Source organism: Leopardus geoffroyi, chromosome E3 (genome assembly GCF_018350155.1).
Source record: "Leopardus geoffroyi isolate Oge1 chromosome E3, O.geoffroyi_Oge1_pat1.0, whole genome shotgun sequence".
Taxonomy (NCBI): domain Eukaryota; kingdom Metazoa; phylum Chordata; class Mammalia; order Carnivora; family Felidae; genus Leopardus; species Leopardus geoffroyi.
The window spans coordinates 10,995,113-11,011,729 of record NC_059340.1 but is presented as its reverse complement, the minus strand read 5'-3'; the positions used below and the strand labels follow the sequence as shown (position 1 = coordinate 11,011,729).

At 46.4% G+C, this 16,617-nt stretch overlaps 1 protein-coding gene across 3 annotated transcripts in view; it reads right to left on the bottom strand.

Annotated features, from left to right (window-relative positions):
• The window catches only part of RCC1L (RCC1 like), a 35,955-nt gene that overhangs the window by 16,610 nt on the left and 2,728 nt on the right, over positions 1-16,617 (bottom strand). For 2 of the 3 annotated variants that reach the window (XM_045460986.1, XM_045460985.1), the window contains exons 2-6: positions 12,537-12,666; positions 9,396-9,524; positions 8,457-8,523; positions 6,685-6,736; positions 5,730-5,814 (exon numbers count right to left, since the gene is read on the bottom strand). In XM_045460986.1, coding sequence (XP_045316942.1) covers positions 5,730-5,814; positions 6,685-6,736; positions 8,457-8,523; positions 9,396-9,524; positions 12,537-12,666 — 463 coding nt within the window. The remainder of the gene's footprint in view (positions 1-5,729; positions 5,815-6,684; positions 6,737-8,456; positions 8,524-9,395; positions 9,525-12,536; positions 12,667-16,617) is intronic. The other variant, XM_045460987.1, reaches the window with a different exon arrangement.

Here is a 16,617-nt window from a genome sequence, read left to right as displayed (position 1 = left end):
CATCAACACGAAACTGAATAAATGGAGGTATATTCCGTGGTAGGATGTCATCCAGCTATAAAAATGGACTGCATTCAGCAAAGAAGCAGAATACAAAATCAACACAAAGAAATCAACTGCCTTTCTCTACACTAACAATGAACAATCCAAAAAACAAAATTAAGGGGCGCCTGGGTGGGTCAGTGGGTTACACCTCTGACTCTTGATTTCGGCTCAGGTCATGATCCTCGGGTCACAGGATTGAGCTGCACAGTCAGCACCTGGGATTCTCTCTCTCCTCTCTCTGCCCCTCTCCCACTCGTGCACGTGCACACATGTGCATTCTCGTTCTCTCTCTCAAACAAATATTTTTTAAAAAAAGAAAAAATAATTAAAGAAGACAATTCTATTTACAGTAGCATCCAGAAGAATAAATACTCAGGAATTAACTCAACCAGCGATGTCAAAGACGTGTACAAGGAAAACTATGAAATACTGCTGACGGAAATTAAAGAAGGCATAAATATGTGAAAAGACATCTTATGGGGGCGCCTGCGTGGCTCAGCCGGTTAAGCGGCCGAATTCGGCTCAGGTCATGATCTCGCAGTCCGTGAGTTCGAGCCCCGCGTCGGGCTCTGTGCTGACAGCTCAGAGCCTGAAGCCTGTTTCAGATTCTGTGTCTCCCTCTCTCTGACCCTCCCCCGTTCATGCTCTGTCTCTCTCTGTCTCAAAAATGAATAAATGTTAAAAAAAAAAAAAAAAAAAGACATCTTACGTTCATGGGCTAACAGATCTAATATTGTTAGGACGTCATTACTATTCAAAGTGATCTATAGACTCAGTGCAATCTCTAACAAAATCCCAATAATGCTTTTTACAGAAATATTTATCCTATTATTCATACGAAATCTCAAAGGACCCTAAATAGCCAAGTAATCTTGGGACGACTCACACTTCCTGAGGTCAAAGCTGCAACAGTCCAAACAGGGTGGCAGTGGCATAAAAGACAGACACATAAACCAACGGAATAGAACAGATAGCCCAGGAATAAGCCTTTGCATTTATGATCACGTGATTTTTGACAAGAGTCCCAAGACCGATGGGGAAGGGTAGTCTTTTCAACAAATGGTGCTGGGAAAACTGGATATCCACCTGCACAGGAATGAAGTTGGGCGCCTACCTAACGCCACGTACAAAAGTTAACTCCAAATGGATCAAAGACCTACACACAAGGGCGAAAACCATAAAGCTCTTGGGAGAAACACAAAGAGCGAGAGCTTAACGACACCGAGTTTGACAACGACTTCTTGGAAATGACCCCAAAGGGACAGGCAACAAAAAACAGACAAACCGAACTCACTATCAACAGGGTAAGAAGGCAACCCACGGAATGGCAGAAAACATTTGCAAATCATATATCTGATAAGGGATCAATATCCAGAACATAGAGAGAACTCCTAAAACTCTACACCACCACCAACAAACAAAGAAAACAAAACCCAAAACCCCAAACAACCCAATTAAAAACTGGGCAAAAGGACTGGAACACACGTTTCTCCAAAGAAGATATCGAAATGGCTGATAAGCCCAGAAAATGATGATCAACATCACTGAACACTAAGGAAATGCAGATCAAAACCATGAGTTATCAATTCACATCCATTAGGACAGCTTCCATCAAACAAAACAAATTAAAAGTGGCCACCTGGGGCGCACGGCTGGCTCGGTCAGTGGAGCGTGTGACTCTTGATCTCGGGGTTGTGAGCTCGAGCCCCACGCTGGGTGTGGGGATTACTTAAAAATAAAAATCTTTCTTTTTTTCATTCTTTTTTTTTTAAGTTTAGCTTATTCATTTTGAGAGAGAGTGAGCGAGCCAGGGAGGGGCAGAAAGAGAGGGAGAGAGAGAGAGAATCCCATGCAGGCTCTGCACTGCCGGCACAGAGCCCGATGCAGGGCTCGAACCCATTAACCACGAGCATGACCTGAGGTGAGATCAAGAGTCGGACGCTTACCTGACTGAGCCACCCAGGTGCCCCTGAAATAGGTCTCAAAAGTCTACGTCTTTAATTGGGTAGTACTCTCACAAGTATTGATTTTATTATCACGTTTTATAATTTACATTTATGTTGCCTATCGCTATTTTACTTTTTGTATTTTTTTAAAGATTTTTAAGTAATCTCTACACCCGACAGGAGGCTCGAACTCACAACCCTGAAGCCAGAAGTCGTATGTTCCACCGAGCCAGCCAGACGCCCCACCTGTTGTTTTTTATTGAGATAAGGTTCACATGCCACAAATTCACCACTTCCACTCTTCTGAAGTGCACAACTCAGTAGTTTTTAGTACATTCACGATGTTGTGCCACCGTCACCTTTAATGAATTTAAGGACATTTTCATCACCCAGAAAGAAATCCCCTCCCCGTTAAGCATTCATTCCTCACTTCCCACCTCACCCTCAGCCCTGGAAGCCACTATACTTTCTGTCTCCATGGATTTGCCTCTTCTGGGCACTTCACATCAATGGAATCCCACAACATGTGAGCTTCTGTGTCTGCCTTCTTGCACTTAACAGCATGTTTTCAAGGTTCATCCACGTTGTAGCGTGCATCAGGGCTTCGTTCCTTTTTAGGGCTGAATGATATTCCATTGTATGCATATACTGCATTTGGGGGCTTGGTTGGGTTAGCTTGACTTTGGTTTGGTCTGGTCTGGAAAAGGTCCAACGCAATTCGTCTCCAATCCTTCCCTGCACCGTCCCCGGGATTCCCCGTGCAGCTGAGTGGGTGAGCGGCGTGTGCGAATCCGGGTTTAGGGGGATCTGAAGTCCGAGTGTGCGACTCTGAGTTCGATGCCCTGGAAGTGCTTCCACAGGGCGCTAGGCAGTCTGTATAGCACAGGACTGGCAAGGGTATTTGTGTAAATGACACCTGCTACGGGATGGACGTGAGGAGAGCAGGCATTCGGGGTTGGGCCGTGGACAGAGATAAATGAGGCTGTGCTTACTTCTTCCACTGCTGGAATTCTTCCCTGGTGTGTTGGCTTTTTTTTTTTTAATTTGTTTATCTTTTGACACCCCCCCTCCCCCCTTTTAAATAAAATGAATGCGTGCCGTTTATCCATTCAACAGCTGATGGACATTTGGGCTGTTTCTACTTTTTGGCTGTCATAAGGAATGTTGCTGTGAACATTTGTGCACAAGTTTTTGTGTAGACAAATGTTTTCATTTCCCGTGGGTCCCCGGCTAGGGGTGGGACTGCTGGGTCAGATGGTAATTCTATGCTCAACTCTCTGAGCACCGGCCAAACTGTTTTCCACTGCAGCTGCACCATTTGACAATCCCCCCAACAATGTCTGAGGGTGCCAATTTCTCCTAAGCCTTGCCAACGCTTGTTATTTTCTGGGTTTTTTAAATAGTAACCATCCTAATAGATGTGAAGTGGTATCTCATTGTGATACCAATTTGCATTCCCCTAATGACTAATTAATGAGGATCTGTTCCACATGTTTATTGGCCATTTGTAGATCTTTGGAGAAATGCCTTCACAAAACTTTTGCCACTTTTTTTTTTATTTATGTATTTTTGGGAAAGAGCAGGGGGGAGGCAGAGAGAGAGGAAGACAGAATCCCAAGCAGGCTCTTGCACTCGACACGGGGCTCAAACCCACAAACCATGAGACCACGACCTGAACCGAAATCAAGGGCCAGACGCTTAACCAACTGAGCCACCCAGGTACACTATCTTTTGCCATTTTTGAATTAGGTTGTTTTATCTTGCTATTGGGTTGTAAGAGCTCTTTATATATTCTGGTCCTAGACCCTTATCAAATATACAACTTACGAATATTCCTTCCCATTCCGTGGGTTATTTTTTCACTTTCTTGGTAGCATCCTTCGATGCATAAAACTTTTTCATTTTTGTAAGCCCAATTTACCTATTTTTCCTTTTTTGGTTATGCTTCGGGGGTCATATTTAAGAAATTGCTGCCTAATCTGAGGTCACAAAGATTATACCCACATTTTCTTCTAAAAGTTTTACAGTGTTAGCTCTTAAATGGACTTTGATCCATTTTGAGTTCAAGTTTATTTATTATCTTGAGAGAGCACGCATGCGTGCACACACGAGTGGGGGAGGGACAGAGAGAGAGGGAGAGAAAGGGAGAGGGAGAGAGAGGACCCCAAGCAAGTTCCACACTGTCAGCACAGAGCCCGATGCAGGGCTCGAGTTCACGAACCACAAGATCATGACCTGAACCAAAGTCAGATGCTTAACCGACTGAGCCACCCAGGTGCCCCATTTTGAGTTCATTTTTATGGATGGTGTAAGGCAGAGGTTCAGGTTCATTCTTTGGCATGTATGTAACCAGTTGTCCCAGCACCATTTGTGAAAGACTTTTCTTTCCCTCACTGAATGGTCGTAGCGTTCTTGTCAAAAATAATGGATCACGTAAAGAAACTACAGTATACAGGTACAATGGAATATTACTCAGCCAGAAAAAAATAATGAAATCTTGCCATTTTCAACAACATGGATGGACTCTGACAGCATTATCCTAAGTGAAATAAGTCAAACAGAGAAAGACAAATACTGTATGGTCTCATATATATGTGGAATGAATGAATGAAAGAGAAAGAAATGGTGAAGGAAAGGCAGACAAACAAGCTCATAGATCCAAGAGAACAGACTGGTGGTTGCCAGAGGTGGGGGTGGGGTGTGAGCAAAGTGGGTAAAGGTAGAAACTTCCAGTTATAAAATAAGTAAGTCCTGGGGATGTAATGTACAGCATGACAACTACAGTTAATAATTAATAACACTGTACTGCAGGGTGCCTGGGAGGTCTGACTCTTGATTTTGGCTCAGGTCATGATCCCAGAGTCATGGGATTGAGTCCCACATTGGGGCTCAGCATGGAACCTGCTTAAGATTCTCTCTCCCTCTGCCCCTCCCCCACTCGTGCTCAAGTGCGCGCGCGCGCTCTCTCTGTCTCTCTCTCTCTCAAAAAATAAAAATAACAAAGGGCACCTGGGTGGCTCAGTCGGTTGGGCATCTGACTTCAGCTCGGGTCATAACCTCACAGTCTGTGGGTTTGGGCCCCGCGCTGGGCTCTGTGCTGACAGCTCGGAGCCTGGAGCCTGCTTCCAATTCTGTGTCTCCCTCTCTCTCTGCCCCTCCCCTGCTCACGCTCTGTCTCTCTCTCTCTGTCTCTCAAAAATAAATAAACATTAAAAAAAAAAATTTAAATAAGACGAGCACGTAAAATCACACCTATGGTATTATTATGATATAAGAGATGTACATGCGTGAACAATAACTGGAAGAAAACACAAAACAGTGAACGAAGGTGATTTGATGCAGTGGTAGGATGATGGACGATTTACACAACACTGAAGTCTTAAATTTGAAAAACAAAGCACACACAAAAAAGAAATAACTCTTAAATGTGAAGGCCCTCCCTTCAGACAAATACCAAAACAAGAGAAGGATTAGATAAGCAGGGTTAATACCTCCCGCCCTTAATCACATTCTCCTCAAAACAGTTAAAACCGAGCTCCCTTTAGATGGCATCTGTGCAGCTGTTTGTTGAGCAGCGGCCGTAACCCTGTCCCCAACCCTTCATGGGTTGTTCGCCGTGGGAGCCGGGGGTGAGGGGAAGGAGACAGAAGAGTCTAAGGAAGGGGGGTTCTGGCCCATGAGAGCCCTACAGCCCACAGCCCCCGGGGCGCCACCCCGGGGTGGGGGTAGGTCACCCACCTGTTTGCCCGTCGGCACCCCAGCCACACGAGTACACCTCTCCTTTATCTGTTAGGAACAGGCTATGGTCCTGGCCACAGACGACCTACCGGACAAACAGAGAGGAGGCTGATGAGAAGAAATCCACGGAGGCGCAGGATCCCGGGGGACGGACCCACAGCTTGCCACGTGCCCTACAGCAGCGAGTGGGACGGCCGGGTCCGGCAGGCTGCCCCGCTCGGCCTCCGCATCTTACTCATCCCCAGTCTGCCTCAGCCTGGCGTTTGCGTCCCGCTCCCCGAAACTGCTCCTGCTACAGCCAAGTGCCAGACGTGCCGAGGAGACCCTCCCCTCCGCCCCACCCCTGGGGAACCTCTCCCTTCTCCGTAAGCCTTTCTTTCCCCCCTTCCGCTCCTCTGCCTCTCTCTTTGGCTCTAGCTCACCATCTACCCTTCCAAGCCCTAGGCTGCACCTCCTTCTGCCATGAAACCTTTCCTACCACCCAGCCCCGTTCTATCTGATAAACCTGCTCTCCCTCCCACTCCACCCCTGGCAGACTTAACAGACCTCCTGCGCTCAGAGCCCTTCGTGTACGCACCCGCTTATGTATCTAAGGATTTTTCATAAGTACTTACCACGTGCCAGGCACTGCACCAGGGATGGAAATAAAATGGTGGGCCAGATGCAGCCAGCCTGGGACACACACAGAGCGCTGTGGGACACTGTGACACAGCTAGCCTCACTTGTCTCTGCCCCCTAGAGGGTGACCCCCAAACCTTATTACACTCTGTACCCCCATAACCTAGTGTAAATCAACACTCTCCTGACCTACAGGAGGCAGCCAAGACTTTTTACTAGAATAATTCACCAATTCAGAAAACTGCCCTAACCGAGTTGCCGTCACCCCACCCAGCTTTCACCCCTGCAAAAGCACCCCCGGGGGCTGGCTGAGTGGCTCTCAGCACGTGTCCCTTACCTGAACCACCTGACCTTCGAAGTCCTGCAGTCTAGTGACTCTGTGACTTTCGCTGCAGCCAGAAGCAATTTGGGGAGAAACAAGAGATATGGTCACGGCAAGCACTGTGTGGTCCTGCCTCCTCTTGTCACCCCTGATGGCAGCCCCCCACAGGCACACAGTAACTATTAGGGAAATTCTCAAGGTCAAATATAAGGCAGGGGTAGGCCTAAGCATGAAAGTAAAACAAAACAAAACAACATCCCTTCGGTGATTTTTTTTTTTTAAGTAGGCTCCACACCCAATGTGGGCCTGGAACTCACGACCCTGCGATCAAGAGTCACACAGTCTACTGACTGAGCCAGCCAGGGGTCCCCCCTTTGGCAATTTTAATACGATGTCAGAGATGAGACTGGTATTTAGACCCAACAGTATAATGTGAGGAAGGAGAGGGGAATTCTTTTAAAGACTAAAACAAACAAGGGGCTCCTGGGTGGCTCAGTTGGTTGAGCGTCCGACTTCGGCTCAGGTCATGATCTCACAGTTCGTGGGTCTGAGACCACATTGGGCTTGCTGCCGTCAGCGGGGAGCCCACTTTGAATCCTCGGTTCCCCTCTCTCTCTCTGCCTCTACTCTGCTCATGCTCTCTAAAAAATAAGCAACATTTTGGGGCGCCTGGGTGGCGCAGTCGGTTGGGCGTCCGACTTCAGCCAGGTCACGATCTCGCGGTCCGTGAGTTCGAGTCCCGCGTCAGGCTCTGGGCTGATGGCTCAGAGCCTGGAGCCTGTTTCCGATTCTGTGTCTCCCTCTCTCTCTGCCCCTCCCCCGTTCATGCTCTGTCTCTCTCTGTCCCAAAAATAAATAAACATTGAAAAAAATTAAAAAAAAAAAAAAATAAGCAACATTTTAAAAAGTTCATGTGTTATATATATATTATATATATTATATATTATATATTATATATATTTTATATTTTATAGTATATATATTTTATATATTACATACATATTTTATATATTATATATATATTATATAAACACATAAAGAATGGAACAGAGAGGAATTTTAATTAATTTGGTAAAAATAAAAAACTAATTGGAGGGGCACCTGGGAGGCTCAGTCAGTTGAGCATCCGGCTCTTGATTTTGGCTCAGGTCATGATCTCACGGTTTTTGAGTTCAAGCCCCACATTAGGCTCTGCGCGGAGTGTAGAGGCTGCTTGGGATTGTCTCTCTCCCTCTACCCTTCTCCCCTACTTGTCACTCTCTCTCTCTCAAAATAAATAAATAAACTGGGGCGCCTGGGTGGCTCAGTTGAGCATCCAACTTCAGCTCAGGTCATGATCTCAGGGTTCGTGGGTGTGAGCCCCGCGTCGGGCTCTGTGCTGACCGCTCAGAGCCCGGAGCCTGCTTTTGGATTCTGTGGCTCCCTCTCTCTCTGCCCCTCCCCCACTCATACTGTCTCTCTCTCTCTCTCTCTCTCTCTCTCTCTCTCTCAAAAATACACATTGAAAAAAAATTTTTTTAATAAATAAACTTAAAAAAAAACCTAACTGGAAATAAGTTCTACACACCACAATCAACGCTAGTCTGCCCTCCCTTCCACCAAGCTAGTGTACGGAGCTCAACCCACAACGGAACAATGGCACAGATTTCCAGTGACTTCTCACTGCCCCTCTCAGGCATCAGGAAGCCTGCAGTTCCCTGCTCCATGGGTCCATCACTTAGTAACCACACGAGAAACGTTAAATGCTTAACGCAACTTGGGGAAGGGCAGTCCTTTGGGGAACTCACCTGTAAATTTCATCTTCGACCACGTTTCTTCCACACTGCCCGTAAGAATTGTTTCCCATGCTGAAGACTGAAGAATACCACCACCGATTAAAACCATTCTGCAGGTTCACGGGATCCCTGCACGTCAGGACTGCAAGGCGGTCTCGGAAGTGGTCTTAGTCCAACCGCTCATCCTCACCGCCTCCTGACCTCCTTCTCTGACAACCCCAGCCCGGCAGGCACACCCACAGGCGTGCTGGGGTCTAGCCCCGCACCGACAGCCTGGGCCACCGTGACTGTTCCTTCTGCCTTCCCCCCCAGGCCCTCGTCCCACTTCTCGAGAACTCCACGTTTTGAGGCCAGTCCATCCTGGGGAAGGCCCCAACACCCCACTCCCTGGACCTGTCACTAGGTTGCCCTCCACGTCAAAGCTACTCTTGAAAGAGTTCCTGAACGCCACCGTTGCCTTTTCCCGCAAAGCATGCTTAGCCAGAAAATGAAACTGGAAAAATCTAGTCCAGTTGGCCTTTCCGTAGACACCACCGGTCTTCTGGAGAAAGGCAGTGTTATCTGGACTCCGAAGCCCACCAAATGAAACAAGTATTAGCAAACGGGCTTCTTTCAGTACAAGAGAAAGACCTGTCTCCACACACGCACGCGCACACACGCCCACACAGCCCAGCTCGGGGACTTCACAGCAAAGCGAGCAGGAGGCCTTGCGGTATGCGTGGTCACATTTCCAAATCCCTAAGGTTTTCGAAGAATCGCAGAGAGGAGAGGACACAAAAGAGCTGGCAGAGTCTGCCCAACGTGGTGACCCTGAGCCATCCTACCGATTCGCTGGGGAAATGCCAACAGCCTCACTGATGAGGTGCGGTGCAAGCAAACGAGCCACTGTGGACCCAAGGGCAACCGCGCGGCTCCCCCACTCCCCCGGGAACCCGGAGCAGGCCCGTTCACCTCCTTCGCGGTCTGTGAGGATGAGGGAATGGGCTCTGCCGCACGAGACCTGCAGCACCTGCGTGTCCTGGGGTCTGTCCAGAGGCAGCGGCACAGGCGAGGGCTCCAGCACATACTCGTATCCCCTGGCTGAAACGAGGACGGCCAGCATCACAGCACGTCACACTGGCGGAGAGGCACAGCGCTTCGGGCGTTAGAGATCACCCCCCACACCACACTGCCCCGCGGCCAGAGATCCGAGCGGCTGCTCAAGGCACGCAGGCGAGGGGCAGAGCGAAGCCCAGAGGCCCAGTCCCCATTTCTGGACCCACGACACCCTCCAGGATGCATCGGGCGGCTGAAAATCAGAGTCTAATTAGCCTTCCCGCGTCAGCGAGCACCATTTGCGCCCAAAGAAAGGAAAGCATTTTGCTCCTGTCATACCCACTACCATTTCTCAGGAAGGAAAACAGCAGCATATACTGGCCGATACCGCTTACATTAAAGCTGCTTACGCTAGAAGGAGGCGGAAAGAACGCGTAGAGGCATCCGCGTGTCTATACGCTAAATCCCTCTAGAAGGAGACGCTGGAAGCTGTGGACAGGTTGTCTTCCCAGGGAAAAACCGCGTGGCTAGGAGGGCAGAGGCAGAGAGCAGCCTTTTCACCATACATTCTACCCACTGTTGGGATTCTAAAGGTACACGAATACACTCTCTACTCAAAAAAAAAATTTTTTTTTAGGGGCAGCTGGCCGGTTCAATCGGTAGTGCGTACGCCTTGATCTCAGGGATTGTGAGTTCGAGCCCCATGTTGGGTGTAGAGCTTTAGTTAATTAATTAATTAGGAATTTCTCATTTAATTTAATTTTATTATTTATCATCTCTTTTTTTAGGAAAATGTGAATTTTAAATAAGCAAGTAAGGGAGACCGTTTTTTAGAAGTCACTCTACAGAAGAACCCTAATGTTCTTTACAATCCTGCAGGAGAAGCCAGAATGGCCTACGTGGGGAATTCCCCTTACAGGTTTTAAACAAAGAGCTTTTCATTTTAACATCTGTAATGTTGACTGAGGTTAAGGTCTGCAAGTACCAGTTCTCAACTTGTCACTAACAACTCCCGTGGTTTCTCCTATGGACCCCGTGTTTAAAAAGACTCTACCGAAAAAATGGCACTGTTACGGTCACAACAGCACACTTGCTCATTTGTATTCATCAGCGACTGATAGAATATTCAGAGAGACCTTTCGATCAGCATGGAGTAACTGCTTTATCACTACGAGAGATGATGTCATTTGAGGCAAAATCAAAAGAAACTGGGCAATGCTGTCAGCAGACGCAGCCTTATTAGCTGAAAACATGTGGTGCTTCCAAATACTAAAGAGTGATTCACATACCCCATTACTATCTGCATAGAGCCCGAAGGGCCTGGGAAGCAGTAATTACCTAACATTTAAAAGGAATCTGGCTCTAAAAAAGAGGGGAGGGAGGGAAGGAAGGAAGGAAAGAGGGAAGGGTTGGAGGGTCAGTGGGTGGGTCCGGCTCTAAATGCAGCCATCAATTGACAGGAAATACAGAGGACAGAGGATCGTGTTAAATGGCACCACAGGGATACATTCAGCAAACTCCAGACTGGAGAATTCTATAGGGTAACCAATGTGATTTCTCTTCTTTTTGTTTTTATTTTTTAAAGATTTTATTTTTACATAGTCTCTGCTCAACTGACTGAGCCAGCCAGGCGCCCCTCGTTTCTTTGTTTCACAAATAAAGCTGGATGACTTCGTTGCCAAAGTCATTTCTTCGGCCAATAAGCTTCAAGGAAAAAAAGATTAAAATAGACTTGAAAGAAGTCTTATCAACGGGGGGGGGGGGGGGGGGGGGGGCGCCTGGCTGGCTGAGTCGGGACAGCCTGTGACTCTTGGTGTCCCGTGAGTTCCAGCCCCACGCTGGTGTGGAGTCTACTTAAAAAAATAAATCTGAGGGGCGCCTGGGTGGCGCAGTCGGTTGGGCGTCCGACTTCAGCCAGGTCACGATCTCGCGATCCGTGAGTTCGAGCCCCGCGTCGGGCTCTGGGCTGATGGCTCAGAGCCTGGAGCCTGTTTCCGATTCTGTGTCTCCCTCTCTCTCTGCCCCTCCCCCGTTCATGCTCTGTCTCTCTCTGTCCCAAAAATAAATAAACGTTGAAAAAAAAAAATTAAAAAAAAATAAATAAATAAAATAAATCTGTACATACATACGTACATTGGTCTTATCAACTGATTGCAATGCCGGGACCTTATCTGGATACTGATTCAAACAAATGTTTAAAAACTGAAATAAAAATCTACCGACATTGATGAGACAACTGACCGCTTGAACACTAACTGGATATTTGATAATATGAAGGGACTGTGTGGTTCATTATTTTTACGCACTTGCTGTTTTTTAAGGGTCTTTTATTTATTTATTTCTTAGATACATACTGAAATGTTTACTAATGAAATTAACAATGTTGGGATTTGCTTCAAAACAAATCAGGATTGAGTTGGAAACTGAAGCTGGCCACGGGACATGGCATGCTTTACAGGACTCGGCCCATGTCTGTGCGTGCCTCTAGGCGCTCCCAGTAAAGGGCACAGCAAATGGAATGTGGCATCTCACAGCCGAGACTTCAGGACTGACTTATAAAAGACTCTCGATATAAAACTAAGTGGGAAAAGGCAGAAAACATACAGTGATCCAAATTGTGCAAAAAAAAGGCACATGACTAAGAGAACAAGGAAACAACAAAAAGGTTTATCCAGGCGGTAAAGGTACAGCCGGCCCCCCCTTAACCGTGTGGGATACCTTCCAAGACCCCCAGTGGATGCCTGAAACCTCAGATAGGACCAAACCCCATATATACTGTTTTTTCCTGTACGTACATATCCATGATAAAGGATAAGTTATAAACTAGACTCAAAAAGAGGAATATCCTTGCTTATCAGCAAATGCTCTCTAGCCTAAAGGTTCAGTGTTCTTCCCAATGAGGCTGATAATCTAGTCCAGATGGTCTCAAATAACATCCGTTTAAGACGCTATCTTTTCTGTTGTCCCAGTCTGGCTTATGTAATCATGTTCTGGAAAACAAAAGGGAGCTCTCTCAGACCAATCACGGCCCAGGGAAGCCAAGGTGAGAACACTCACTAGTATCCTTGCGGCTCCTGTGAAACCCAAGCTGGGAATCTTTGTTGAGTCCCATGCCCCAGACTTTCGTAACATCCTTGGTTTTAGAGGACAGCAATGTGAATCCATAGCCACAGGCAGCAGATGAAATCTGAAAAAGAGTTCCATGAAACACTGATTTGTGATAATCGAGTTTTCTCAGCAATAAATGAAGGTTCTTTACCCAAAGAACACGTGCTATTAACGTAGCGAGTTAACATTTTTCTTTAAGATTTCCTTTTTAATTAATCTCTACACCCAACATGGGGCTCGAACTACAATCCCTGAAATCAAGGGTCCCATATTCTACCAACTGAGCCAGCCAGGTACCCCAAGTATAGCGACTAACATTTGCCGAACATTTATTGTGTTGATATGGAGTATCTCACTTAATCTTCATAAACACCCGAGAAAGAGTTATTATCGTCAACCCCATTCACCACGACACGGTCTTACATGGTAGTAAAGTGAAAACTGCCTTTGTTTGAATCTCAGGTCTACCCCTTACCAGCTCTGTGACCTCAGACAGATCACCTCTCTGTAAAACAGAAATAGTGTCTCTCGTACTGGGTTGTTGTAAGGACTAAATGAGTTAATAAAGCTGAAGCCTTATGATAAATAGTATGTGACTTCACCTAGAGCTCTACAATGTCCTGGTAATTATTATTGTTGTAGTAATAACAGTACTCTGTAGATGGGAAAACTGAGGTTCCTAGAGATTAACTACAGGCTATTGCTTCCAGAGAGCATGCTCTTGACCCTTATGTGGCACTGTGACATTCTCAAACCAGTGCCTAAAGAAGAATTCGTATCACAGCTACGGTGAATTTATTTATTATTTTTTTAAGATTTTTTTTAATGTTTTAATTTATTTTTGAGACAGAGAGAGACAGAGCATGAGCAGGGGAGGGGCAGAGAGAAAGGGAGACACAGAATCGGAAGCAGGCTCCAGGCTTCGAGCTGTCAGCACAGAGCCCGATGCGGGGCTCGAACTCACGGATCCCGAGATCGTGACCTGAGCTGAAGTCGGATGCTCAACCGACTGAGCCACCCAGGCGCCCCAACATTTTTTTTTTTTTTTAAATCATCTCTATACCCAACACAGGGCTCAAACTCACAACCCTGCGATCAAGAGTCGTGTGCTCCTCCGACTGAGCCAGCCAGGCACCCCCAAAATATTTCTTTTAAATGTGGTTTGCTTTTGCCTTGTTTTGTTGTCATCCACATGGATTTTCCCCTCCTGTTGCCTTGTGATATTTTCTCCCACAATTTTCGTATGGAATTTACACACATGCAGCCATGTTCAAAAAACCTCAGTTCTCTGGCCTTCTGCAGCCCCTACACTTCTGGAATGGCTCCAACTCCACAGAAATGACCCAGTGAGGAAGCAGGAGACACAGAAAAGGAATAAATCCTAAGGCGATACCCGGCACACTACAACTATTCTCTTTGCTTGTGATCATCTGTTTATTCAACAGTCAACAAATATCTCCTAAGTACCTACTTTAATATTAAATCTACTAACAGGCGAAAGGACTTTGAATGATACCTACACACAGTCAGCATTACATAATTTTTGTGGTAACGTGCCATCAGGGGACTTCCAACTATGGCGGTATGAAGAGGTTAGCAAATCTCTCCCCCCCAAAAAAGTACAGAATTGGACAAAATTGTGAAACAACAACAACCAAAAACAAACAAACAAACAAACCTCAACCATTTCAGGGATGGAGAAATCAAAGGCAAATAGACTGAGAAATGTTTACTTGTGAAGCGCTGGGGTAGCTCAGCTGGTTAAGCATCCAACTAACTCTTGATTTCAGCTCAGGTCATGATCTTACGGTTTGTGAGTTCGAGCCCCGTGTCAGGTTGATAGTGTAGAGCCTGCTTGGGATTCTCTCCTTCCCTCTCTCTCTGCCCCTCCCCTGCGTGCATGCTCTCTCTTTCTGAAAATAAACAAATAAACATTAAAAAAAGAGGAGGAAATGTTTATTTGTGAAAGACTGCTAGAACTTCAGGTAACAAGAGCGGGAGTCTGCAGATTTCCCGTCTTGGGCTGTACCATCTACTCCAGCTCAGTGCACAAGTTTGAAAAGGCCAGGGTTGATCACCTTTGTGGCCAGGAAGGAAAGACTTACTTTAGGATGTAAGGTGAAAACTCATGCCTGGTAGTGAACTCAGCGGGAAACAAACAAGGAAAACAAACCCACAACTCAGCCAGTCTGTGGTTGCGATCCTGACCGGGGCAAGGGGAGAGGAAGACCAGCCAGAAGGGTGATGGAACGATCCTAGAAATGAAGCTGTCACAGAAGGCTCTCCACACATCCACGGCTGACAGGCAAACTCCACGAGGGGACATGGGAGACCTGAGCACCCAGGGCCACGTAAAGCTGAGGCAGACATGAGAACAGCCTGATCGCTAAACGTGGTCTCCAAACCTATACTCAGAATCAAAGGTAGAAACCTTAGAAGCCCAAAGCGTTTGAGCACAACCTCTGCCCGAGTCATCGGCTGACCGCAAAAGTACACGGATGGGGGCGACACTCAAGAAGCCAGGCTAAAAAAAGGAGGGGGAGGGAGACAAATCAAAAACCTGAACAAAGACATCAGTGGCCGTGCACCGCAGGGGAGATGAATTCTACACATGAAGTACATACAAGTTACTTAAAAAACCAAAAAACAAACAAACAAACAAAAAACCTCAAGGGAAAAATATCAGAATCCAGAGTCATTATAAAGTATCACCCAGAAGTCCAGGTTTTAACCAAAAAGTAAAAGAATTACAAAGAAACAAGAAAGCGTGAACTATACAGAAGGGACAAAAGCAGCTGACAGAAACCAACACTAAGGGGACACATGCTGGAGTTATCAAAGACTTCAATAAACCACTGTTCAGGGGCGCCTGGGTGGCGCAGTCGGTTAAGCGTCCGACTTCAGCCAGGTCACGATCTCGCGGTCCGGGAGTTCGAGCCCCGCGTCGGGCTCTGGGCTGATGGCTCAGAGCCTGGAGCCTGTTTCCGATTCTGTGTCTCCCTCTCTCGCTGCCCCTCCCCCGTTCACGCTCTGTCTCTCTCTGTCCCAAAAATAAATAAACTTTGAAAAAAAAATTAAAAAAAAAAAATAATTAAAAAAATAAATAAATAAACCACTGTTCAAAGAATATTTTAAAACCGTGTTTAAAGAATGAAAGGAAAACATGATGACAATGACTTCACAGCTATGGAATCTGAATGTAAAAATAAAAACATTAACAAGTTAAATGGGGGGGGAGGGACACCTGGCTGACTCAATGGGTACAGCATCTGACTCTTGATCCCAGTGTCATGAGTTCAAGCCCCACAGTGGATACGGAGCCTACTTTAAAAAGTTAAACGGAGGGGCGCCTGGGTGGCGCAGTCGGTTAAGCGTCCGACTTCAGCCAGGTCACGATCTCGCGGTCCGGGAGTTCGAGCCCCGCGTCGGGCTCTGGGCTGATGGCTCGGAGCCTGGAGCCTGTTTCCGATCCTGTGTCTCCCTCTCTCTCTGCCCCTCCCCCGTTCATGCTCTGTCTCTCTCTGTCCCAAAAATAAATAAAACGTTGAAAAAACAAAACAAAAAACAACAACAACAACAACAACAAAAAAAGTTAAACGGAATTTCTAGGGTTGTAAAGTACAGTAACAAAGAGAAAGAATTCTCTAACAGGCTCAGCAGCTGATGTGAGATGGCAGACGAAAGAAGCAGTTCACTTGAAGAAATATCAAGTGAAATTATTCATTCCGAAGAACAGGATGTAAAAAGAAGAAAAAAGAACAGTGACTCAGAGACCTATGACCTAGGACACAACATCAAGTGTACCAACATCTATGTAATTAGAGTCTCAGGAGGGCAAGAGAGAAAGGGGAGGAGGAGAAAAAAAAAAAAAAAAAGGCTTTAAAAAATGGCAGAACACTTACAAATTTTGTGAAAACATAAATCTGCAGATCAAAGCTACTCAATAAATCACAGTTAAACTGTTGACAGGCAAAGAGAAAAATCCTGAAGGCATCAAAAGAAAATGGACTCAGCAAGGACAAGGGAACAA